The sequence below is a fragment of the Capra hircus genome, chromosome 24, assembly GCF_001704415.2.
Source record: "Capra hircus breed San Clemente chromosome 24, ASM170441v1, whole genome shotgun sequence".
In the NCBI taxonomy this organism is placed as follows: Eukaryota; Metazoa; Chordata; class Mammalia; order Artiodactyla; family Bovidae; genus Capra; species Capra hircus.
In genome coordinates this window covers 7,240,209-7,266,849 of record NC_030831.1, presented here as the reverse complement: position 1 = coordinate 7,266,849, position 26,641 = coordinate 7,240,209, and the positions used below count along the sequence as shown (strand labels likewise).

Genomic DNA, 26,641 nt, shown 5'->3' with positions numbered 1-26,641 from the left:
ATCTGATTATTGCCCCACACTTATTTCTTTCAATGAATGTATTTTGAGCATATTTATGCCCAAGGTGGTCAATGAAGGTCTGAGGATGTAAAGATTAGCCAGGAGACAGCGTTCCTGCCTAATAGAGTTTATGGTCTGGTGAGATGAGAGAGGATTAGTCAAATAATGAAAACAATTACACACTGATTTACACTGCTTTGAGCTCTGTGTAACTGAGAAGTACCTTACCCGAGCCCTTGGCTCCTGGGAGGGAATCTCTAAGCCACTAGAATGTCCTGCCTGAGAACAGCGTTTCTGTTTACCTGGAGACTTTGGGCTGGGAAAGGCGATCCAGAAATAAACATCTGTTTTGCTAAATCACCAAATTTGAGGAAGGGAGTACTAAATGAGCACAGTAGTAACAAAGACACTGCCTAGGGAGCACCTGCAGAAGCCCGATCCCAAGGAGCACACGCACACTGACCCCGTCTGCCCCACCCGCTCCAGCATCACCCACAGCTTCCGCTCTGCGCGATGCACATGCTCTTACAATCTCCCTATTTTCCTCCTTCCATTCTCTTATTGTTTTACTTTATTTCATCTACTTCCTTATTTTGTCATCTGACTGCCTGTTGACAAAGAAGCCACTGTATCATCCTGACTAGGTAAGGGGAAAACAAAATTACCCATCGTCAAGAGAACGTCTTGTCTATCTCCCCCAGCCTTTCCAGCCTTTCCTTTCTCGTCATCACTGCTGATCCATCTGGACCTTTAAGTGTTTTTTCTCTTCTTGGTGAGGGAAAATCTAACCCCTGCTACACCAAGAGAGTAACAGAAGATTCATGCTGCACTGACCGAGAAGGAAGAAAGACAATCCTTCTCTCCTCTTCTCCTTTTAGTTAAAATGACACACGAATAGTGGAGGAAAGGGCACTTCTTCAGTTTGCCTAGTAAGAGGACAAGCTAAACAAGATGAAAATATACCCACATGCTCGTAAGCTCCAGGAACTGGTGATGGACAGGGAAGCCTGGCATGACACAGTCCATGGGGTTGCAGAGTCAGACACGTCTGAGTGGCTGAACAGCAACAACAGACCCTGGTATGTGAGGCAACTGGTCCACCACACTTTCATGAAAAACTTTAATTTTCAGAAAAAATATTTCATTGGAGAAGTTTCACTCCATGAGGGTAACAATTTCTAAAGAGAAAAGACAGTGCGAACTCTCTACAGTTCCTGCATCTGCTTCTCTGCCCGGCTCCACCCCGCCTGCAGCAGTGCTGTGACCAGCAGTGAGCGTGGCGCAGCCACAACACGGGCGGACCAGGCGCCGAGGCTGGAGGAGGATGGGGCACCGAGGAAAGCATCCACAAGACCGCCCATGGGGCCCTCTGATAAGAGAAGTGCTCTCCCTGACCTTCTCTGGTTCCACACAGGTTCACTCATTTCCCAGAATGCTCCCATGGCCCCGCTCACTCAGAGGACCTGCTCTACTTACGAGGGCTTCTTCACCAGCAGGAGCCGCAGCATGGACTTCAGCCGGGCGGCAGAGGGGAGCACCCCTTCGTCGGTCTCCGGACTCTCTCTGCTGAGGTGGAGGATGCATTTCCCCAGAGGGTCTTCAGTGTCGGCGTAGCCCTAAGAGATTTCATCAAGAGGCAAGTTATGATTTGACTGTATACATAACATGCTGCTTGATTGTTTACCTTGAAATTAAGAAACTGTGTTGACCTGTCAGGCAACTCACAAATTTCTTTCAATTCAGTTGAATAAGGACTTTTCAAAATAACCGACATGAAGTAAGAAGCCTACATCCAACTGTATTTAAAAAATAATACTGGAGAACTTCAGCAAAATGTGCCAACCCTCCTGACATGTGCTAATTTTTCTCCAGGAGTCGATCTGTGGGGCTGCCCTGATGGGGCCCCTGCAGATCTTCAGAGCTGCCCCCTGCACCTCCCACCATGCACACACAGCGGGAGCGCCTGCAGGAAGACGGGAGCAGTCTTGCGGTGGCCGGAGGCCCCGGATCTGTCTTCTGAAGGATGGCTCCTGTGAGGGTGGGCCTTTCCCATCTTCCCCACCTTCTCATCCAAGGGAGGAGGCCCCTGCATACCCCTCACTCCTTTACTTGAGCCCAGAAGGGCTGCTAACAAAGCTGGCTCTCTGAGAGCTCAGTAATCAACCTATCACGCTAATCCATACATAAACAAGAAGAATCCAAGAAGCCAGTTTCATTCTATCAAGCCTGCTTGAAAAGCATGGTTAGCTTTGCCTATAAGCCTTTACATGAGGCTAAGCTCTATTTTTCACAGTCGGTGCCGAAGGCCAGTGCCTCACTTAACCTCACACCCAGACACACAGCACCCCAGCATCTCGTCTCCCCCACGGCGTGCGTTTCAATCAGTCACGCTCACCGACCAGAAACGGTGGCCTAGGCGGGTGAGCGCAGAGTACCTGCAGCACGGGGATGACGGGGCACAGGGACTCGATGAACTTGTTCCAGGTCGGCGCCGTCACCCTCAGTCGGCCCTGCAGCAGGTGCACCAGGATGGCCTTGGCTGCAGCGCTCACCTGCCCAACAACACGGACAGCAGTCCAGTGAGGTGGCCGCCAAGTCATCTTACATACCTGGGACACTCCATGCGAAGTCTGGAAAGCTGCTACAGTCAGCACCTCTTCCTTCAGACTTCCTATGTCCACAGCATCATCTTACACTCTGTCCTCAACCAGGTTTTCCCCCTTTTAATGATTTCCCTTTTTATCTTTAATGTACACTTTCCCACTGAATAAAAATGTTTCTTATGGGAATACTCTTACTACAACTACTGCCTCATCCCTATACCTTACATGAAAACTTACAGTTTGATCTGAGCTCTCTGAGAACAAGGATGTCCTATATTTTGAGCCTCATTTTTTTAAACATTTTTTTAACAACAATTTAACTGAACCCACACATCAAAGACAAGTTTCTTTTTACTTTCTCATCCTACTATCTTGTTACATTAGAATATTACCTTGATTTAGCTGACTATCTACAGAATTACTCTTTTGTATTGACACTTTCTCTTAACATGCCATACCTCATTTTTGGGCTCTTGAATGCCAAATGCAGAGATTTCATACAGAACTTTTGGGTGAAGTAGAAAATGAATTCCATTACAAAGGGAAGACACAGGTTTACTGATACTATGGATGCCTAAACACTCCTGCAAAATAATACAAAAAGTTTTTAAAAATCAGTGACACTGATTTTTCCAAAGGATTCCTCTTTCTTCTCTTTATAATTCAAATCCAATTTTAGTACTTAAGTCACTAAAACTTTTCTTTTAACTGATAGGAGATAAAGACTCTCTTGACAAGTTTTGAGTCTGCATGACATACCTATTACAAAGTCATACTGCAATGAAACTGAAGAACAGCAGAGATAAGGAAAAGATCTTAAAAGCAGGTAGAGGAGAAAAAAATACAAAGAAATTATAATTTAACTGACAGCAGACTTCTCAACAGTGACAGAAGCCTATCAAGAGCAAAGGAGTGTTGGAAAAGTGCCAAGAAGACACAGTAGTCCGTCTACAATTCTATATGCAGCTAATCCATCATTCAGGAGTAAGATGAAATCAAGACATTTTCAAGCATGCACTATCAGTTACAGACTGTTATTGAAAATACTGAAAAACTTAATTTCAGTAAAAAGTAGACCAAACCTAAATACTTAACTATAAACAGAAGAAAATACATTCAAAGTAAAGAGCAGTTAAGATGAATGAACTAGGTAGATTGAATGAAAAGAACAGGCCATAAAAACATATGTATAGCATGAAATTATTTACTTTACAAAGGCAGAAACAATAATATAGATGATTTATAGAGACATGTATGTAAAACACATGGACGGGAAGGATAAACACCAACTTTTAAGAATAGTTATATTGGTGGCGAAAGGAAAGAAGCCTCAGTTGTAACTAATATTTTTACTTCCCTGCAAAAAAAAATGATAAGTAAAAATGGCAAAACGTACACATTATACCTAGATAGTACTTATAAAAGTATTGAGTACAAGAGGACATTTTCTACAAGAGGACATTTTCAAGAGTACATGGGAACATATATATTTTTCTATATTGTCCTTTGTACAGTGTTCTTTTCAATATCAAAATAGTTAATATTTATGTACTACTCTATCCTAAAATATCTTATAATTTAAAATATAGGAAATATTTGTTTCAAAAGAAAGAAAAGAAAAATATTACTAAGAAAACAGATCTGAAACTATAAAATTTAAGCTGTAATAACCTAAAACTTTTCCTGTGCATAGAAATCACTTTGAATACTTGATAGAAGTCAACTTTCCCTTACAATTTTTCCATCATTAAATAATACAACATAAATGTAATTCTTGATAAAACTTCTAATAAAGCAATTCAGATGCTAGACTTACCAAGTTTGCAGTTACAGAATTTAATAGTATAAAGTTTTCAGAGTGGACTAACAATTTTGGGGGGCTTCCCAGAAGGCGCTAGTGGTAAAGAACCTGCCTGCCAATGCAGGAGACTTAAGAGACAAGGGTTCAATCCTTGAGTCGGGAAGATCTCCTGAAGAAGGGTACAGTAATTCACTCCAGTACTCTTGCCTGGAGAATCCCAAGGACAGAGGAGCCTAGCAGGCTATGGTCCATAGGGTCACAAAGAGTCAGACATGACTGAAGTGACTTAGTGCGCACGCACACACACACATAGCACGCATGCAATAATATAAATTTTTTAGAGTTGACTAATAATTACCAACTATTTTTATGGTAATAATTCTTAGTTTTAGTGTTTTAATAATAAGAGAATCCACTGTTAATGCTTCCCCTCCAAAAAAAACCCACAAAAACCAAAACAACCTACCTTAACAATTTCCAGACAGCAGTGGTAAGTTTCAACTTTCACTTGTAGCAAAGGATGAGACAACATCCGCAGAAACACCTTCTGACTTTCTCCCTGTAGTAAAGGACTGGCCTGCACAGATTTCCAGCTGGTAGGAAGGTAAACGTCCAAGAAATCTAAGGCAAGTTACTAAACATGACATTGAAAAGCACAGTGAACGGGATTTCTTCCCACTCCAATTCCTCCACCTGGGGTCTTCTTTAACCAACCTAGAATTAATATTTAGCCAAGTCTACTTGTTTTAAGTAGACTTAAAACAAGGTGGGCTTCCCAGGTGGCTCAGTGGTAAAAGAACATGGGAGATAAGAGTTCAATCCCTGGGTTGGGAAGATTCCCTGGAGAAGGAAATGGCAACCCACTCCAATATTCTTGCCTGGGAAATCCCATGCTTAGAGGAGCCTGGTGGGCTACAGTGCATGTGGGTAGCAAAGAGTCAGACACGACTGAAGTAACAGCACATGACTTGCTTTAAGAAAGAGAATATTCTCTCTTAAAGAGTACAAAAAAAAGTCTTTAGAAAATTATATTTAGAATGTAAAATGGTACAGCCATTATGGAAAACAGTATGGAAGTTCCTCTAAGAACTAAACAGAACTACCGTAGGAGCCAGCAGTCCCACTGTTAAGTATGTAACCAAAGGGAATGACATTGGTTTCTCAAAGAGATATCTGCAGTGCCATGCTTACTCTAGAATTATTCACAATGGCCAATACATGAAAATAATCAGTGTTTAAATATGTACAATGGAATACTGCTGTTGTTTAGTCCCTAAGTCACGTCCAGCTCTTTGCAACCCCATGGACTGTAGCCCGCCCGGCTCTTCTGTCCATGGGGTCTCTAGGCAAGGATACTGGAGTGGGTTGCCATTTCCTTCTCTACGGGGTCTTCCTGACCCAGGGATTGAACCTGTGTCTCCAGGACTGGCAAGCAGATTCTTTACCACTGAGCCACCAGGGAAGCCCCATAATGGAATACCATTCAGCCTGAAAACGGAAGGAAATCCTATCATTTGTGACAATACAGACGAAGCTGAACGACATGCTAAGTGGCATGGGCCAAGAAACAGAAAAACAAATACTGTATGATCTGACCTATATGTGGAATCTACAAAAGTCAACTCATAGGAGCAGAATGTAGAACTGGTGATTGCCAGGGGCCGGATGAAATGCAAAGATGTGGGTCAAAGACACAAGGTTTCAGTTACACGGGGCAGGTAAGTTTTGGGGACCATGGTTAATAATGCTGTCTTGTACACTTGATATGTATTAAGAGTAAATCTTCAATGTAGTTCTCACCAGGTAATTATGTGAGGTGATTGACTTGACAGAGCAGGAGAGAGATAGAAAAATAAATTCCATATTTAATGGATATTTATCACCATGGAATTTACTCTATCCAAAAGCAATGAAAATACTAGGTTTTAAAGCAAACTCTGCTCCAATGTCCCCAAAATAAGTTAATCAATGCATTATGTTTTCCAAAAATCTATATAAAAGATAGGATAATGAAACTTACATTTAAAAAACCCTCAATTCAAGTTATTAATTACAATGTTAAAGATAAATTAACAAATTTGGACACTTATTTGGAAAGACATCAGAAAGTGTAAAAATCTAAGGATAATTAATGTTGATTACAAGCACATTTCTAATTTACTCCTGAAGAAAACATTTAACTGTCTAATGCAGCTATATACCCACAGTTTAAAAATCAGAACATATAAAAGCAATTTAAATGAAAAAATAATAAGACTGAAAGCCAGTTTCATTTTCATTGTCCCTAAACTTACACACACACACACCCCATATAATAATATAATCATAATAAGAAAAAAATTACATTTTTGAACAAATGGAGATGATTTCCTTTATTAGGGGGAAATGCTGATGGTAGGAAAAGCTACGTAAGGCTTGATCTGCCAGCTCCACTAACTCTAAGAGATTCTTTTCTCCCTAAAAAAGAAGCAGAATGCAACAGTAAATGTCAAGGTCATATACAGTAAGATTCTCAACAGCTAACAAAGCAGCTTCAAGAAATTGGATCATCCAGAGGCCCTGAGCCTGCTCACATTTGCTTAAGTCAACCGTCTCCACAAGCAGACCGAAAAGGTCAGCCTCAGAGGAAAAACGAGGAGAAAATGCCCAACTCAACAGCACCTGAGACTTTATTCTATTCACCTCTGAGTGGCATGTTCTTTGACGGTGAGCCTGTGCCCTTGTCTCCCTATTAACTGCAGCTCAAGGCAGGACCCATGTATTTTAAGATCTACCTCCCCCTTCTAACATCCTGACAGGTTCTAGGAAAACAGGGTACGATCAATACATGTGTGATTAACTGGCCATGCAAAATGCCACAGGAATAATTCAACTAAACAGCAATTCAAAATTCTCTCATGGAGGAAATAAGATACAGTGGCATCAAGGTGAAGGGAAAAGAAAGTAAAAATAAATAATAATTGGTAAATAAGGAAAATTTAAAATATGAGGTTCCCAAAAAGTCCACTATAGGGGCCAAAAGGAGTAAGAATTTTGCTCCTAATTTTTCAAAATCTTCAGAACCCATTTTGGTACATCAGACAGTAAACAACTACTGAAGCAATGTCTATTTTAAAACTCATTAACACTTTCATTTAGAAAGTGCTACTTATTTATATTATTTAGATAACATACTAAATAATATCCTAAAAGGGATAAATAACAAATACATAATTACTACTGTAACAGGGTACCGAAAGTACACCTTCTACCTTACAATGCTGTTCATAATTTTATTTAACAAAAGAACAAGCTCTTTATATAAATAAATAAAGATCTATAAAATATTAAGGGGAAAATATGCCTACAAAGAAGCACTAAATTTGCCCTTATAATTCTGTTTATGTCACTTGTCACACTGTTCACACATTAAACCACTTCAAAGAGGAAGTCAATCTAATAAAGATACTGATAATAATTGTTCTAAAAAATACCACTGGTCTCATGAAAATACACCATTCATTAAGCCAAATCTTCACTTTATTTTATATAAATCATATCCTTAATCTTATAATTGGGCCATTAAGTAATAATGAATCCTATCCCGAAGAATTCAATTGTTAAATGTCCATCAGTTTGAAAACTATAGGTTATATTTTCTAAACATTTTATTAAAGGAATTTTAAGGAGACGTTAACAAAACTTTTTACCTCCTTCCCAACATCAGACAGGAAGTTACAGGTACACTCAATTGAATAAGCAGCCTCTGCAGTTCGTTTATAAATACTGTAGTTTTCAGAATTCAGCTGTTCCAAATAGGCCACAACAGCTTCGTGAATATCTGGATATTCCAAAGAAACTGGCATATCCAAAGAAATAAAAAATAATGCTGCTGACATAGGTTCCGGTAAAAAGCGGCTTGCCTTGATAAATTAAGAAAAAAAAAAAATTTAACCGTTGTCAGATAAATACAGTAAACTATAATCTTTATGCACTTCAACTCTTTTTTAGTAATTTTCTATCACAAAATCTGTGCTTTTCCAAAGAAAATTCTATCCCCCAAGACTTAATTTACCTCTACACTTTTGTTCAATGCAATTTTTTCTAAGCCTAAAATATCCCAAGTCCAAATTTCAACTCCTTTCCAAAGCCTGGGGTCCGGGATACCTCCCCTCCCCCATAGCAACCCTTAGCATTCCTCTCCCCGGAGCCCACACCTTATGCTTAACAGGAGAGAGCAGAAGAGAAGGCACTAGGCCTCTCTCTCTAAGTGTCCCGTGCAGGCGCACACAGACGGCCAGGAAAAAATGCAGCAAACCCCTGAGGAGACAGCCCAGGGCTTACTAACTACACACTGAATTGAACAGCACTACATCAAGTATAACTATACACTGATTTGAGCAGAAATTAATTTCTATTTGGTTTTTTTAGAAGGGAAAGGAGAAATTCAACATAATATTTAAAACAGTTTTAGAACACTCACAAAAAATTGACCTCTAATTAGTATAAAATCAAGGGGCCCATTTTATAACTTAATTGATTTAAAACTAAGAAAACCCTGTTAGATTTTTTCTTTTAATGATTCTAGCTTTGTGATAGGATTCTATGCATCAACTAAGAAAATGAAAAGGACTGAAAACTCAACACTCAGAGAAAACCATTTGAGAAGAGCTCAGTACTATGCTGCCTTTATTTTAGTAGGTTTGGTCATAATATTTTCATGGATAACCTATTTTAAGGATAATCATTAACTGTCTGAAGGCCTAAGAGCTAAATCAGCTAAACAATGCCTTTACATGAAATAAAGTTGCCAAATGAAAGTCAAAAACTAAAGGAAATCAAAATTGTATGTTACTAAGCATGGGAAAAAAAAACTATTAAGACAGCAGCCATTATAAAGTCAAGAGAAATTTCTCTTATTCTGTGAAGAACACTCCTAATGGAAAAAAAGAGAGAAACTAAATCACCTCTTGACTAATTATTCGCTCCCTTGGCAAACACTCCCTGAGCCCCCACTGTGCGCGGGTACCATTTCAGCTCCTAGGGACACAGCGGGAAGAGACAGAACCTCTGCCCTCACAAAGCTAACATTCCAGCGGAGAAAGCAAAGAGTAAGCCACATCTGTCAGGTGCGGCTGGGGGCGCTGAGAAAATTCTCAAAACAGGAGACAGGAAGGATGGACAGGGACCGAGGAGCGACAGGAGGGGGCGCAGAGGAAGGACTCTGACAAGGCAACATGTAAGTGGAGACCTGGGAGTCAGGAGCCACGTGGACATCTGAGGGAAAAGCAGCCACAGCGCAGGGAACAGCGAGTACAAAGGCTCAGACATGGAGCATCTTTGGCAGCAAGGAGGCCAGCGGACCTAGCGCGGGGCGATGGCCTCCAGGGGCAGTGGTGCCAGATCAGGGAAGGCTTCGGGTCATCAAAAGGACTTGTCCTCCGAGGGGGCACTGGAAGGCTTCGGGCAAACATCATGGTCAGTCCAAACGAACAGGTGGAAAAGGGCAATGGTGGAAGCTGAGAGGCCAAGGAGGAGGTCAGTGCAACAACACAGGCAAGACGGGATAGCAGCTTCGACTCAGGCCGTAGCAGTGGGAGTGGTGAGAAGTGCTCAGGTTCTGGACCGACGATCAAAGGAAAAAGACACTTTGTCCAGGGATTGGACCTAAGTGTATGAAAGACAGGAATCAAGGATGCCTGTAAGGTTTCCTCATGATCAACTACCAACCAGAATGAGTGTCATTTACTGAGATGGGAAGACCACAGGAAGAACACACTTGGGAGGGAAGTGAAGAACTAGGCTTGGGGCCTGTTAAGCTGGAGATATGAACGGTCAAGGGAAGATGTAAGAAGGATATAGTATATACATAGGACTTTGGGGTTCAGACGACACATGCGGTCTGGAAATATAAGTTTGGAAGGTGTCCCCAAATAAATGGCATTTAAAGACTCAAAATGGGATGACATTTCATGAGAGGCATGGCCTGTCCTGGGGTTCTGCCACTTTAAGAGGTTAAGAAGACAAAGAGGAATTAGCTAAAAAAGAATGAGTGAGGTGGGCACTGCACTGACATAGTAAATCCTAGTGGATCAACTCCAAAGACGCTGTGTTCTAGTTTAAAAGAGCTTTCTCTGACTTTAGGCAGAAAAATATAAATAGCTGACATGAGGATTAAACAAGTAAGAGTATGTGGTATATCCCACTCAATAAATATTAATTTCCTCTCTTTCCTCTTCTCACCCATCACTCAGGAGTTTCTACATTCCTACATCTGAAACTCATCTCAGGAACTCAGAGCACCAAGGGAAGGGTGTACATTTAATCCTCGCAAGGGCCAGAGGACCCGTCACAGTTTACACCCCAGACTGAAGACGGTAGTCCTCCAAGCATTAGTCACATGTCAGTGAGGTGGGACTAAAAGTGAAGATATTTCAGTGGAATGTCATTACCACCATCGGGTAAAAACGAGCCAACACCATTTGCTTCACCAATCTGATTTACCCAAGCAGAGCATCTTTCATAAGATTGCCAATGCCTCCTTTTAACCTGTATGTGGGTATTCTCCAAATTCATCTAACAACCAGCAATTATCAATTTCAAAAAAGGTCTTCCAGGGCATTCTGCCAAAATGTTAAAATTCAGGAAATCCTTACATAGAGTCATACTATCATTTTCCAACTTCCAATTACATATTTGGTAAGTGGCAACTCAAATATTTAAAAGCTACTTTCAGTGTAGAAAGTTTCAGAGTTCAGATTCAAGTTCAGTTTCTGGTGGGCTAGCAACAGGCAGAGGGCAGCAAAACCTTGTATTTTTATCAATTAAAGGACAAATTTAACAGCAACGGAAGAACAGCATTTTTGTTTAAATTTCACTTTAAAGTTCTCAATCAAAGCAATTATAACAATCTATAAGCTGATACTTTTATTATAATCTCTTCATTGACCCATTTACTGCTCTAATGAAGTTCCAAGCTATATATTTGAGAGCTACCAAAAATTGCAGATATTGATTTGCCTTCAAAAACAAGAAAAGTAAGTATCTTAAGAAAACAAAAAAGTCATGGAGAGTTGGCTTTACATTATTCTATACAAATAAAATAAATTACTGATTTCTATTTAAATTGATTCTTGCCCAAATAAGCATATAGATGAAAAACATCTATAATCAAAAAAGCAAAAATTAAGCTCTACGGTACAATTAACAAGTAACTTTTCCAACAACATTCAATATATAGAATGTTGAGTCTGGTAACACTTAATAAGTTATTGTAGCACTATTAAGTTTTCATTTATATGATAGTATCTAAAGTGAAACACCTATATTTCAAATGCAATTCCAGTCTTTTATGACTAAAATCCTTCAAATTATGTTTATGCTTTGGGATTTATTAAATTAAAACATGCTTGCTCCTTGGAAGAAAAGTTATAACAAACCTAGACACCGTATTAAAAAGCAGAGACATCACTTTACCGACAAAGATACATACAATCAAAGCTAAGACTTTTCCAATAGTCATGTACAGATGTGAATGTTGACCATAAAGAAGGCTGAGTGCTGAAGAATTGATGCTTATGAACTATGGTGCTGGAGAAGACTCTTGAGAGTCCCTTGGCCTCCAAGGAGAACAAACCAGTCAATCCTAAAGGAAATCAACCCTGAATATTCATTGGAAAGACTGATGCTGAAGCTGAAGCTCCAATACTTTGGCCACCTGATGCAAAGAACCAACTCACTGGAAAAGACCATGATCCTGGGAAAGATTAAGGACAGGAGGAGAAAGGAGTAACAGAGGATGAGATGGCTGAAAGGCAACACTGACTCAATGGACATGAGTTTAAGCAAACTCCAGAAAATAGCGAAGGACAGGGAAGCCTGGCGTGTTGCAGTCCATGGGATCACAAAGAGTCAGATATGACTGAGTGACTCAACAACAACAAATGCCTTGGAAAATTATCACTCTTTAACAGAATGCTATGCTTTTCAGAAATATAACGACTAGGGAATAAAAGTTAAAAATAAAATCAACAGAAATGATGTTACTTTTCCCTAAAGCAAAATACTATATTTAAAGTTTAATGTTTTAGTCTGATTTTCTCAGATGGCCTGGTAATATATTACATATATTGCATATGTGTTATTAAATGGAGTTTAGACTACGTGCTCTGCAGATTCTAGGAACCAAAAGGGAAAGTACCTATTAACAAAGAACAAGAAGACACAGGAAATAGTTCTTTAGCTACATTAATTTCTCCCATACCTTCAGCTAAGCATGATGCCACACCCTTTTTTTTTTGCAGTAAGTCCACTGCACAACACTTGCATATGAGTCATTTGAGATATTTTTACTACTAACATTCAAATGCAGAGATATATCCTCCAATTAAAAGTACAGTCAATAAGGGGATTTAAAAGAAACAGTCACGCTGATTAAAATCACATTTAACATAGTCACATAATGGAGTAATATTTTGTGATAAAAATTAACAACCTGCTACAAGCAACAACAAGGATGAATCTCAAAAAAAAATCTTGAGCGAGTAAACACTTTGTAAGTCTATTTATATAAAGTTCAAAACCAGACAAATTCTTCTATGGTGACAGATGTCAGAAAGGAGTTTAGCTGGGGGTGGGGGTGAGGGCAGGAGAGATAAAGGACAGGAGGAGGCGGTGAAATGCTGGCCATGTTCCACCTCATGTTTTGGGGTGGTGGTTATTTTTTAAATAGAGATATAGTCACTTAGAATGAAGACAAAAGGAGAAGGGGGCAGAAGAGGATGAGATGGATAGACAGCACCACCGACTCAGTGGACATGAATCTGAGCAAACTCTGGGAGACGGTGAAGGACAGGGGAGCCAGGCGTGCTGCAATCCATGCGGCTGCAAACAGTCAGACACAACTCAGTGACTGAACAACAAGACAGTCACTTAGTAAGAATGTACTTTTCTAAACATGCTTCACAAGAACTTTTAAAAATCACCTTAAAAAAAAAAACTTTACAAAATGAGTGCTTTTTTCTATCAACTGATTTGTCAAAACTAGTCAAATATGCTAAAATTAGCCATTTCTCAACTTCCACATTTCCAGTATAATCTCTGTACACTGTGAAATGATCAGAAGGAATTACAACAGGGACCGTAACACCCGGTAAACCACAACTAAGCCACACTACCCGCCTTACCTTTTCCACAGGGAGCAGCGTCTGCAGGAGCCGGACGGCAAACAGCGAGATGCTGACAAAGGCCATCCTATGGTGCACGACCAGCGCCTCCGGCTGCTCCAGACTGACGCTGCTTTTATGGTAGCACATGGTGTCTCCAAGGGACGCCACCACCACAAGCAGCTTCTCTTTCTGCAAACGTTTAAACACCAATCAGGGACCACAGTCAACTGCAGGGGCCAGTATGCAAACGTCATGGAGAATGACATAAAATGTCATCATTAAATAACACGAATGTACTCCTCTCGGTAAGAATAAACAATACATGCTGAGATTCTTTTAATGGCAGGAGAGAATAAGCAGCACACCTAAATTTTTAAAAAGCTACAAGTTTTAAGAAATTAACATGATGAACTCTAATAATAAACAAAATATAAAACCTTAAGGGACCATAAATTCCTCCTAGTTTCTCATGCTTAATTGTTCCAACTTTGAACATTACATGTAAACCTCCCAGCCAGTAACTTACTGGACTTATTGTCTCCTGAACACAGTGGTAAGTATGTGGGGGGAAAGGCACTAGTTTAGGAGACATGGTCTCTGCCCTCAAAGGGATCCCAAATTTACTTAAAGCATGAAACAGGCACAGCCAAATAATTTAAAAAACAATGAAATATTACATTATATAATCTCTCTTCAGGGAACAAGGCCGATTTAGAGCAAATGTTCCACCATCATAAATTTCTAGATAGCTTACGACTCCAATAGTAGTTGTATCTTTTCAACTGAAAGGTATGCGTAAAGTATGAAGAGACAAGACTGGCAAATCATAACAACATGTATCTATAAACGTCCTGCTAAAAGGACAGCGTTAGGAGATGGCAGAAGAAAAAAAAAACACTGTGGTTCTCATCTCAACTTTCCACAGAAAAGATGTGAAAACTAAAATGAAAAATTATTTATACAAAGTAAACCTGTCACATGGATCATTCGATAAATCTAAAATATGGCACCAAAAAAACCCACCTACAAAACAGAAACAGACTCACAGACAAGAGAACAGACTTGTGGTTGTCACGGGGGAAGCGAGGAAGAAAAGGGATGAAATGAGAGTCTGGGCTTGGCAGGTGCCAACTATTCCATTTAGAATGCGTAAACAACAAGGTTTTGGTGTACAGCACAGCGAACTATATTAAATATCCTGGGATAAGCCATAATGGAAAAGATTATTGAAAAAAAGAAAGTATATATGTGTATAACTGAATTAGTTTGCTGTGTAGCAAAGATTCAAACAATACCATATATCAACTACACTTCAATTTAAAAAATTAGTGTAGTGAAATATGAAAGAAATCTCTAAGGTATAAATAATGAACAATTCAGAACAAAAGAATTCGATAAAGTGGTAACTGTCTATTGATGAAATGCGCAATAGACAGTAAAGACGCAACACAAATGAGTCTTTGTGGTCTCAATAATACAAATATCAAGCAAAACCTGAAGTTGGATTTTATGTTTTAACTCAATCTTTTTCAACTTAATAAATTAAACAGATATAAACTTTGGTTCAATTACCTGTCTTGAGCCCTTACTGGATACCAAGCCCCTCTCTCTAGAATCTTTCACAATCCTCGCAATTTCACTTGAACTTCAACCAGCAACTCTTCTAACAAACCGGGAAATCTAAGTTACCAGCTCACAGCAGGTCAGGCAGGAATTTAGAAGGAATGAGTAAGAAAGAAGGAGCAAAGACTGCTTTTCGTGACAATGAGTGACAGCAGTGACAGAGAGGAAAAGGGCAAAAGTTGAAGAGAAGCAGCCCCAGGAGTCTGGAGTCAGCTGGCAAGGGGAAGAGAGCCTCACTCCATGAGCCTAACTTACCAGGCCAATAAGGAAAAATAAACACAACTTCCTAGGGAGGCAGAGGAGAGATGACATCCTTCAAGTCTTCCAACGTTTACAAACACTTGTCAATAAATTTTAAATTTTAACAAAATATAACAATTTCAGGGAAAATATTTTATTTGCTTCAAGTGAAATAAAAATATTCAATTTATAGAGAAAAAAAATTTCCTTGACTATGCTTACACAAACTGAGTTATGGGATTTCATGAGTGTTATTAGCAATATTTGGAAAGCTCTAGAGAATTTATTACACATTTTCAGGTATTCAACTACTGAACTGCTCAACTTTTATTATATTGTTCCTTTAATGACACAACAAAAATATACCTCTGTTTTCTTTTTAAACTTTGAAACAGTAAGGACATTAAGAAATTCTACATAATTGTCTGCTTCTATTAATATATAGCCTAAAGGAATGAGACTTTTTTCCCTAGGGAGCATTTTTTTCCTTTTAAATAAGTGGATCAAATATAATTTCAAGCAGTACTGTTTTATTTAACATTTCTAACATACCAATTGGCTCTTGTACAACAGATTTAACCTTTAAAGTAAAAATAATTCATTGAATCATAAAAGATCAGCAGCCAAAAGTTAAAAGTGAATGACTAACTTTTACAGATAAATGCTCTGGCCAAGAAATTTAAGCTATTTTAAGAAGCAACTGATAAAACATTCTTCACACTTCTCAGGAAAAACTCACTTGTTGAAAATCTTCAATATGTGAAAATCTTCTAAAAGTACTACAAAATAGTGGGATAACCTTAAGAACTATCAGAAAACTAAGATTAAGAACTATAATCCCTATTTTATAAACAAGGAAATTGAAGGGCACAAAACAATTTATTAAACCTATTGTAAAAGATTTAAATCCTTTTTCTTCTCAAGAGATTTGTGTATATAAAAAAACTGGGGGATTTCTTCACACATAGATACTGGTATAAAGTAAACCAGGATTTTATTTAGTTTTTCTGTTTTAACGTCTATACACAAGGATTTCAAGCAGCCTATAGCAAAGATCAATAAAATGTAGACAGATCTAGGTAGGTCAAAATAACATAAAGAGGAAAAAATGGTTAACTCTAGGAAGCAATATATACATTTTTATGACTAATAAATTTTACTTCCAATTCTCTGATGAAGGAAAAAAAAAAGGAAAAGTGAGGCATAAGTTACAAATTTACATTAATAGAAAAACAGAACACCAGTTCTACCCAGAAAAGCAAGCTCATTAGATGATAATTTGAAATTAAAAGATATAAAAAAGCAAATGATTTATGATATACGGGAAATGTAAAAAATGATATGGTTTCCATTACATGGAAGACTGCATTAAGTCTAACTGAAGTGACTTAGCAGCAGCAGAATCTCTTGAGAAATAGTCGATTCTAGACACTGTGCAAAATAAGCCTGGGATCTATTGCATCTAAAACAAAGAAAGATTTCAAAGGCTAATGAGACAATGAAGCCAGCTTGAAAGGACCAAGATAAAACAAAAGACTGATACTGTTACCCATGCTGCAAGGAAAACCTTGAGTCTCACCATATCTATTGCAAAAAGACTGCTGTCATCCCACAGATGTGCTGAAATCGCTTCACCAATAAGCACCAAAACTTCTGCGAGCAACTCCAGAACTCTTATTATCATCTGTCTACTACCTGGGAATACAAACAGGAGAAAGAAGGGGAAAAAGTTACTTCCGGGTCAAGCTGAATAGCATACTGTTCAATCCTCTGGTTAGCTAATGCCCCCAAATTCCTATATCTCTTCTTATTTTTTTGGTGTCTTTAGAACTGTTAAAAGAGAGATGACTAGGGAAACCACAGTATACAGTCACTATTAGGCTTCTGTTTCAATTGTAACACTATTCAGCTACAAAAAAATCAAATGTGCTCATAAGTAGGAAAGATAGCCAGGAAGAGAATAACAATATAACTAAAAGCACTGTGAGACAGAGTAAAGTAAGTTTTCAGATTCAGAGACCATCCACGTTACATGTAATATGTTGACAAGGCACAGGTCAGTTGAGAAGATATGGGCTAATAAATTCCCCACTTAGGACTAGGAGGTTTAAGCCTTGTCATGAATTAGTAGTTTCCCACACAAGAGTTTGGGAAACCTACCCTCACCTTAAACTCTAAAAACATTCCAGAAAAAAGGGTGCTGTTAACGCACCTGAGCAGCCTCCTTCTCCACAGAGAAAGAACAACAAAAGAATTCCACCACCCATAATCCTAAGTGAGGTGAGTATTCAATCAGGTCTTTCCTGCCCCACATACCAAAGGCCAATTTCTAATGAATGAGAGTAAAACAAACTACCGGATCATGAGAGCCCAGATTAATTGCTTCACTGGAACAGCTGGAGCAAATTCTCTTAGAAATCTCTTATGACATTGAACAATTACAAATTAAGCAATAATGTGCCTTTACCAAAGGGCAAGAGAACATTTAGAAAATTTTATGTACCATGATACAGCTTTATAATTATCAATCTGACTTTCTACAGCAAATTAAGAAAAGGTTAAATGCAAAACCATTAAATCTAAAAGTGTTCTCCTCAGTACACCATGCAGACAAACATATACACCTGATGCTGAAGAAGTTCAGGTATTCCTTCATGTCACTTTATTAGTAAATGAATTAATCTGTTCTCCTCCCTCCCGAAGCAGAGTTCTCCAATCAGTAAGAAGTTAAGGTATACTTTTCTCAGAATAAAAAATAAAAACTGTTAATGTTTCCAAATATACACTTACCTCCTGCCTCTTCCACATCACTTCCAAGCAAGCAAAAAATAGCCACAGGACTTACAGAACCATTAGCGTGGGATACACTTATCACTCAGCCAGTATAAAGCAAACAAAGCAAAATTTATCTTGTGTTTATATTTTGACAAGTTTATCAATTACTTAAAATGTATACACTTAGAGAACACAAATACAAAGGAGACTGCAAATGTTCCTTTACTTTGCAAAGTGTTAAGTGCATGGATTTTGGTCTCAGAACTGAAGTTCAAGTCTCTGTTTTTGCTGTCTGACTTTGGATGAGTTTCTAAAGCACTCTAAACCTCAGCTTCCTTGTTGTAAAACAGGGAGAAGAGCAGTAACTACCACTGAGGGGTGAACTGAATAGGCTGGTGTGAGGAGCACGTGGAATAACATGCACCAGACCCTGTCCGGAGAGGGCAATGGCACCCCACTCCAATACTCTTGCCTGGAAAATCCCACAGGCGGAGGAGCCTGGTAGGCTGCAGTCCATAGGGTTGCTAAGAGTCAAAGACGACTGAGCGACTTCACTTTCACTTTCATGCATTGGAGAAGGAAATGACAACCCACTCCAGTGTTCTTGCCTGGAGAATCCCAGGGACGAGGGAACCTGGTGAGCTGCCGTCCATGGAGTCGCACAGAGTCAGACACAACTGAAGCAACGCAGCAGCAGCAGCAGACCCCATCCAGCAGCTGAGCACAGCTGGGCCTTGGTGCGTGGTAACCTGACTGATTGCAGGACTGCCCTGGACATTGGCCACGCTATTCTTTCTCCAGGAAGATCACAGCCACTTCCCAGAGTTCACTGCAGGACATCTGCGCAAACTTACCCAGCACAATGGTGAGGAAATGTCATTCCAGAAGGTCTGGGTTTTCTGAACTCTGGTTTGTTTTTTAAGAGGAAGATATTACTGCAAAGGTACAATCCAGTGTTGGGACTGTTGTGGTTTTTAACATGTCCCCATCACTCAGGCTTCCCTCATAACTCAGTTGATAAAGAATCCGCCTGCAATGCAGGAGACCCCAGTTTGATTCCCGAGTCAGGAAGATCCACTGGAGAAGGGACAGGCTACCCACTCCAGTATTCCGGCCTGGAGAATTCCATGGACTGTATAGTCTATATACAGGAGTTTGGAGTCACAAAGAGTCAGACACAACTGAGCGACTTTCACTTTCACTTATCACTCAAGTCAAAACTGAGTGGGAAGAGTGAACAACTGGAAGCAACTCAAAAAATCTCTAAAGAGCAAAACCAAGAAGTTTTTCTTTTGGTCTATTCCTGCCAGTCCATCTTCTCTAACTCACTTCAGTTGTGCTGTTTTTTTTCTCACTGCTTACCTTTAAAATAGCCACACACAAGTGGATGTCTGTGCCATAAAAGGCCAGAAGTGAAAGGGGACACTCTATCTGAACAGTGTTCCGTGACATCCACGTTTAACTGAAAGACAATAAAGCCCTTACTAAGTCCTCAGTAATGTGAACTTACTAAGTAAATACAGATTTTTAAAGATCGTAAGACAGAAGGTGAAAAAGAGAAAAATGAGAGTCCTAGAAAACAGAAACAAACACAAAGTGTACCGACGAGCTCTGGCTCCAAGGCCCACCGACCTGTCCTCAGGAGGGGCGTGGCGGCCTCCAGGAGGGAGACGCAGAGCTGGGGCAGGCTCAGCTGCTGCAGCTGCAGCTCCAGCGTGTCCTCCGCCAGCTCCGGCAGGTCCACGGGCGCCAGGTCCAGAGGCGAGGGGGCAGAGACCCGCGAGCTGACGTGAGCGTGGCTGCTACTCCCACTGTAAAGCAAGCAAAGACAATCACGACCCTGGGGTGGGGAAACCGCCTGCAGACAGACTACTGCACGGCTGCTGTCTGGCTTATTAAGAAGCTTCGAACTGGGCTCGACTATACTGTTCCATGGAACAACTGTGGTCAGACTGCTAGAAACCTTGACAAGTTTATGACGTTAAACTCCATAAAGATGGCTCAAAATTGTAAGCGAAACCAAGAATGCATTTATATTTTGTTCTTCAAACTGATATTCTCCAAACATGTCAACATTCCTGTAGCAGTAATAGACATAAGCACTGAAAACCCATCCATCTCTGAAGGAAAGCAAACAGATTCATAGCAAAGTTCTTCCATAACTTATAAAGGCAAAAACTAAATAGTTCATATGGCTCCCTAGACTTTCTGTGATTTTCACCAAATGTTCGAACTAAGCCAATGTTAGCAACTGAAGAATGCAAGAAAATGCCAGAAAAACATGATGAGAAATGGATTACTTTATTTAGGACAGTCAACATCATATGATTTTGAAAATGTACCCAGAAGTGGAACATCCCATCTTTCTTAGCTTTCTTTATTTAAAAAAAAAAAAATTTTACCTTGGGTATACAGGGTGGGGTGGGGATCAAAGTGCCATAGAAAGGCTTGAAACATCATGTTTACAAAGCATCCCAAAATGTTGACTTTTGATGTTACCCACAGCTGAAGCTGAATCACAGAGACGGACTGACGCTACTGAACACGTACAATTTAATACACATTGTCATTCCTTCAGCTCCAATATACCAAGCATCCAAAAACATGGAAATGAGCTGGGCTTCTCTCTAACTCTGAAAGGGCTGGAAGGAAGTTCACTCAGAAGTGAAAATTTAAAGCATGCAGCACACTACTTACAGCTCAGAGAACGAGCTGAGGAGGAAAACCACACTGATCAACAGCAGCCGCGCTTTCAGCAAAGGAGCCGTCTCGGACCGCACTGCCCAGCCCCTGCGCAGTGCAAACTGGGGCTGGCCCCCAGCCCTCCCAGCCTCAGGTTTGTCTATAAATGATGATAATAATCATTCCAATCATAGCACAGGACTCCTATGAGGACACCACGTGAGACAAAGCACGTGAAGCCCTTGAGGTGACACCAAGAACACAGCAAGCGTGAGTCGGTGTTAGCCTGGAGCGGCCACACTAGTCATGTCAGGAGAAAAGAATCAGGCCGACACACAAGTGCGGGTCTCAGGGAGCATTTAGTGTAACGACTAAGGAAAAGACTAAGAGGTTTTTAAGATGCTTGTAGCCTAAGGATGAGGTAACACACAAACACCGTGCCAGTTCCTTTAAGGAAACGATGTGCAAAACTCTTCTTTGTACAAACAAATAAATAAAACACCATAAACACCATGAACTCTGCACCTTGAAGGGGACTTTAATTCTCCAATCATTCCCTTTAACAGTAAACACCAATACATTTAAATTACAATTAAATGAAACCCAGAAGTGGGTTTCATTAAAATGTTATCAAGATGTATCCAACATTTAAAAACTATGCTCTTAAACTAGATCACAGTCCATTTGTGGCTGCTACAAACAATTCAGTGGGTCAGAATCACCATTTTCTTGACAAAATAGAAATGAACAAATAATGCAGTTCACTCTGTAACATGCAAAATCACAGAACAGTTGTGTGAACATTTTGTTTTGGTGTACGGACACAGGGACACACACATGCACATGCATGCACACACACACACACACACACACACACTCAGGGTATATGTCTGTGCTCTGAGTGCTGGGTTGTAGTATAATACTTATTTCTTACTGGAGGTCATGGTCAAAAAAGTATGAAAGCCACTGGTTAACACAAGGCCAACATCTGATAATGCTTCAAAAGATAAGACAGAAGAGAAAGGCGATCTCCCTCTAGCACTGACAGGCGCTCGAGCTCCCTTAGCCCCGGTCACCTGGAGGACACGGCGTCCCAGTCCTGGCCGTCCCCCCGCGGCCGCTGACCCGTGCGCCCCACCACGGAGGGCCGCGGGCTGCTGCTTCCGGGAGATGGGTTCTGGGAATGCGGAGCCGCCCTGGCGTCAGGACAGTAAGACAGGGAAGAGTTCTGGGACACGGCATCTGAGGGAGAAAAAATAAAATTACTCCCTGGTACAGACAAATGACTGATTATGAGCTTTTTGTCATTAAAAAAAATGAAAATAGTAGAAATGCTTCTCTGAGGGAAAAGCGAAGGTCAACCTTTTCGGCAGTGCTCCCTTAGCACGTGAGGGTCATATGAAACTGACCTGATTACACAGAACCTTCTAGCCAGCACCTCACCTACAACATCAGAAACCAAACCATCTACTCTCCTGCTTAAAGCCCTCTTAGAGACCATACCTCAAACCATGTGCAAAAATGAGCTCAAAATGAATCAACAACCAAAATATGAGTTAAAACCATAAAGCTCTTTAGCAGAAAACATAGGGGTGAATCCTCATGACCTTGGATTTATAACGATTTTTAGATAATACAGGAAAAATACAAACAAACAAAGAAAACAGAGATAAACTGGACTTTATCAAAACTGAAAACTTGTATGCATCAAAGGACATTATCAACAAAGTAACAACCTACAGAATGGGAGAAAATATTTGCAAGTCAAACACCCGCTAAGGATTTAATATCCAGGATATATAAATAACTCCCAAAACTCACAATAAAAAAAAGTCAAATATCCCAACTTAAAAATGAGCAAAAAACTTTGATGGACATTTCTCTAAAAATCTATGGCCAATAAGCACACGAAAAGTCACTAGAGAACCCCTAGTCATTAATTAACAGCCATTAGGGAATCAAAACCACAATGAGATACCACCTCACTCCTACTAGGATGACTATGATTAAAAAGAAAAAACTGTCAGAGAGGCTGTGCAGAAACTGGAAGCCTCATACACTGCTGGTGGGAATGTAAAATTGTACAGCCACTGTGGAAAATATTTTGGTGGTTCTTCAGAAAGCTAAGGGCTTCCCAGGTGGCTCAGCAGTAAAGAATCTGCCTGCTAATGCAGGAGACAGATTTGATCCCTGGGTCGAAGATCCCCTGGAGAAGGGAATGGCTACCCACTCCAGTACACTTGCCTGGAAAATCCCATGAACAGAGGAGCCTGGCTGGCTACAGTCCATAGGGTCGCAAAGACTAGGACGTGACTGAGCATGCACACACACAGAGAGACAAACAGAATTAGCACAAGACTCAGTATGTCTATTCTTGGGTATACACCCGAAAGAACTGAATGCAAGGACTTGAACAGATATGCCAATGTTCACAAGAGCATCACTCAATAGTCAGAAGCTGGGAACAACCCCCACATCCATCCACAGATGAATGAATAAATAAAACGTGGTGTGTACATACAATAAAATATTATTCGGCCATAAAAGTGAATAAAGTTCTGACATCTGCTACAACATAGATGAACCTTGAAAACACTAAACTAAATGAAATCAGCCAGAAAAATATTGTATGATCCCATTTAAATGAAGAACCTAGCCAGAAAATAGATTAGAGATTAGCGGGGGCTGCAGATGGAAGGAGAAATGGGGGTTCTGCTGTGCTTACAGAGTCTCTGTTCAGGATGAAAAGAAAGGTCTGGAAACACAGGATGGTGATGAGGGCACAGCAGCATGAATGCAGTGAACGCACCGAACTGCATGTTTATAATGGCATAGTTTATGCTATGTGTATTTTACCATAATTTTTTTTAAAGAATTAGGTAAAACAAAGACATCTGCGTAGGTAGGAACAATAACAACTCTCCAAGAGCTTCTCACTGCACTTCAAAGAAAATACAAAGTCATACCAAGAGCTGCAAATCCCAATACCCGCTGCCCCAGGCCACCTCCCGCCTTCCCCTCCTGCACCCCCACCTGGTTAACCACCTCACTCACTCCAGCCTGACTTCTGCTCCTCAAGCAGGTCGCCCTCGTGCCTGAGGCCTCTGCTGCTGCTGCTAAGTTGCTTCAGTCGTGTCTGACTATGTCTGACCCCGTAGACAGCAGCCCACCAGGCTCCTCCGTTCCTGGGATTCTCCAGGCAAGAACACTGGAGTGGGTTGCCATTTCCTTCTCCAATGCGTGAAAGTGAAAAGTAAAAGTGAAGTCACTCAGTCATGTCTGACTCTTAGCGACCCCATGGACTGCAGCCTACCAGGCTCCTCCACCCGTGGGATTTTCCAGGGAAGAGTACTGGAGTGGGGTGCCGAGGCCTCTGGCCTCCCTGAATTCTCCTCCTGCAGCCCTTCAGATGGAGGTTCCTACTCACTGTCAGGCCACCTCCTCCCGGAGGCCTTCCCTGACCATCCTACCCAGGTGACCCGTCTCCCGGGTCACGTTCTGTCACAGCACCCTTCCTATCCCCTTCAGGCACGACCTACCTGAACACTCCTGTGTTTGCGCCCTGTACCAGCCTTCCACAGCATAAGCTCCGACAGGTGGCACCACACTTGCCCTGTTCAGTGCTTCGCCCCTAGAGCTGTGGCCCCCAACCTTTCTGGCACCAGGAGCCGGTTTCGTGGGAGACAGTTTTTCCAGGGACGGGAGGCCACAGGTGGATGGATGGTTTCGGGATGATTCAAGCACAGTGCACGTACTGTGTGCTCCACTTCTAACATATTGCCGCTGCTGATCTGACAAGAGGTGCCGCCACCCCTGATCTGACGAGGTACCCCTGCCCACAAGCACTGGTTGGCACAGAATTGGTGATAAACATTTATTTAATAGATGAGTAAGTCTCCTGATTTATCCACTACTTTAACCAACCAAATTGCACTTAACTCTTTCTCTGATGAAATATGGGGTACCCACAAGCTCTCAAGAATGTTACTGAGGAAACCCCAGGTCCCCTGAAGTCCATAATAAAGCTGATATAAAGCATAAGTATTCAAGTAGCACAGGATCAGTGATGCTCTCAACAAAATAGGTCTTAACTATGAGCATGACAAGTCACTGTAATTAAACATTCGACTTTCAATGGATACTGCGTAAGAACACAGAAACCCTGAACTGAAGTGCAGGTGTGACAAGGCCAGCCCAGAGTACTCCTGATGGCCATTAGGTGGTGCTCTTCCCCTGAGGAGTCTGGCACTGCTACCATATTAACCGCCTGCACCACAAGTTGCATTAAAATAGTTTCCATAAAATACAGACAGGTATTTTTCAAACCGAACAATTTCTTAACACAATGTATAACTTGCTAAAATGCCCAAAGCCCCACGTGATCAGCTGGACTTACAATCCCAGTCCTTAGTTCCTATCGCCACTGCACGCATGGGAGAAAAACACCGTGCAGAAGTCTCGTATCAAAAGAGAGGACGCGGGGACTTCCCTGGCCACCCAGGAATCGCCTGGCAATGCAGGGACACAGGCTCCCTCCCTAGAACAATTAAGATCCCACATGCCGGGGCGAAACTAAGCCAGTGTGCTCCAAGAACTGAGCCCGCAAGCCACAATGAGAGGGTCCACATGCTGCGACAAAAGATCCCAAGGTCCCACATGAGGAGGAAGACCCGCGTGCTACAACTACAACCAGACACAGCCAAACAAACAGAAATACAGCTACGACCAGACACAGCCAAACAAACAGACAAAAATACAGCTACAACCAGACACAGCCAAACAAATAAAGCTACAACCAGACACAGCCAAACAAACAGAAATACAGCTACGACCAGACACAGCCAGACAGACAGACAGAAATACAGCTACAACCAGACACAGCCAAACAAACAGAAATACAGCTACGACCAGACACAGCCAAACAGACAGACAGAAATACAGCTACAACCAGACACAGCCAAACAACACACACAAATACAGCTACAACCAGACACAGCCAAACAAATACAGCTACAACCAGACACAGCCAAACAGAAATACAGCTACAACCAGACACAGCCAAACAAACAGAAATACAGCTACGACCAGACACAGCCAAACAAACAAATTTTTTTTTAAAAGTTAATGAGTTCATTCTGTTTAAAGAAAAAAAAGAGGATGGGCTCATGAGTTCTTCCGTCATTAACACGCTGTTTTCAAAGATTGATTTGATAAACACTCAGGATGGGGCATTTCCGCTGTGAAAATGTACACATACAGTAAGCCTGACAGTAAGTACAATGGGGAGTTCTTGGAAGAATCTACAAACACCACCAGTGCACAAGGAATAAACAAACAGAAATACCTTGTTTATTAGAGAAGAAACTTGGATCTCTGTGGAAATTGAGTCTGTTTCTTAAACACGTGCACAGCTGCTGCAGGCAGGACACTGACTGTAATGCCAGACGATGCTTCCCGTCTCCTCCAAAGGCCAGTTTCAACAGAGATAAAAGGCTCTGAAACGAAGAGTGAGGAAAACGACCATGGGAACAAAGTGCTCGACTGCAAAGACGGACACAAAGCTTACTCAAGGTTAAATGGACAATCAAAGAAATCACAATAAGGTGCCAAATATTTATAAGAGAGAAGCAGCAGAAATGTGTAAAAATGACAGCGTACTGCTGGAAGACGGGTCGAAGAACTAATTTAAAGGAACAGTCAGCGTTTCTCATATCTGAACTGTTAGTTGAGTACCTATCCCGAAGAACACAGGAAAACAGTCAACATTCGAG

General features: G+C 40.9%; 1 protein-coding gene across 2 annotated transcripts in view; it reads right to left on the bottom strand.

Annotated features, from left to right (window-relative positions):
• Positions 1–26,641, bottom strand: part of RTTN (rotatin) — a 107,385-nt gene that overhangs the window by 72,649 nt on the left and 8,095 nt on the right. For both annotated transcript variants that reach the window (XM_013974305.2, XM_013974306.2), the window contains exons 7-17: positions 26,215–26,365; positions 21,947–22,112; positions 19,821–19,999; positions 16,993–17,108; positions 13,569–13,739; positions 8,094–8,306; positions 6,749–6,861; positions 4,871–4,997; positions 3,062–3,187; positions 2,436–2,552; positions 1,477–1,616 (exon numbers count right to left, since the gene is read on the bottom strand). In XM_013974305.2, coding sequence (XP_013829759.2) covers positions 1,477–1,616; positions 2,436–2,552; positions 3,062–3,187; positions 4,871–4,997; positions 6,749–6,861; positions 8,094–8,306; positions 13,569–13,739; positions 16,993–17,108; positions 19,821–19,999; positions 21,947–22,112; positions 26,215–26,365 — 1,619 coding nt within the window. The remainder of the gene's footprint in view (positions 1–1,476; positions 1,617–2,435; positions 2,553–3,061; positions 3,188–4,870; positions 4,998–6,748; positions 6,862–8,093; positions 8,307–13,568; positions 13,740–16,992; positions 17,109–19,820; positions 20,000–21,946; positions 22,113–26,214; positions 26,366–26,641) is intronic.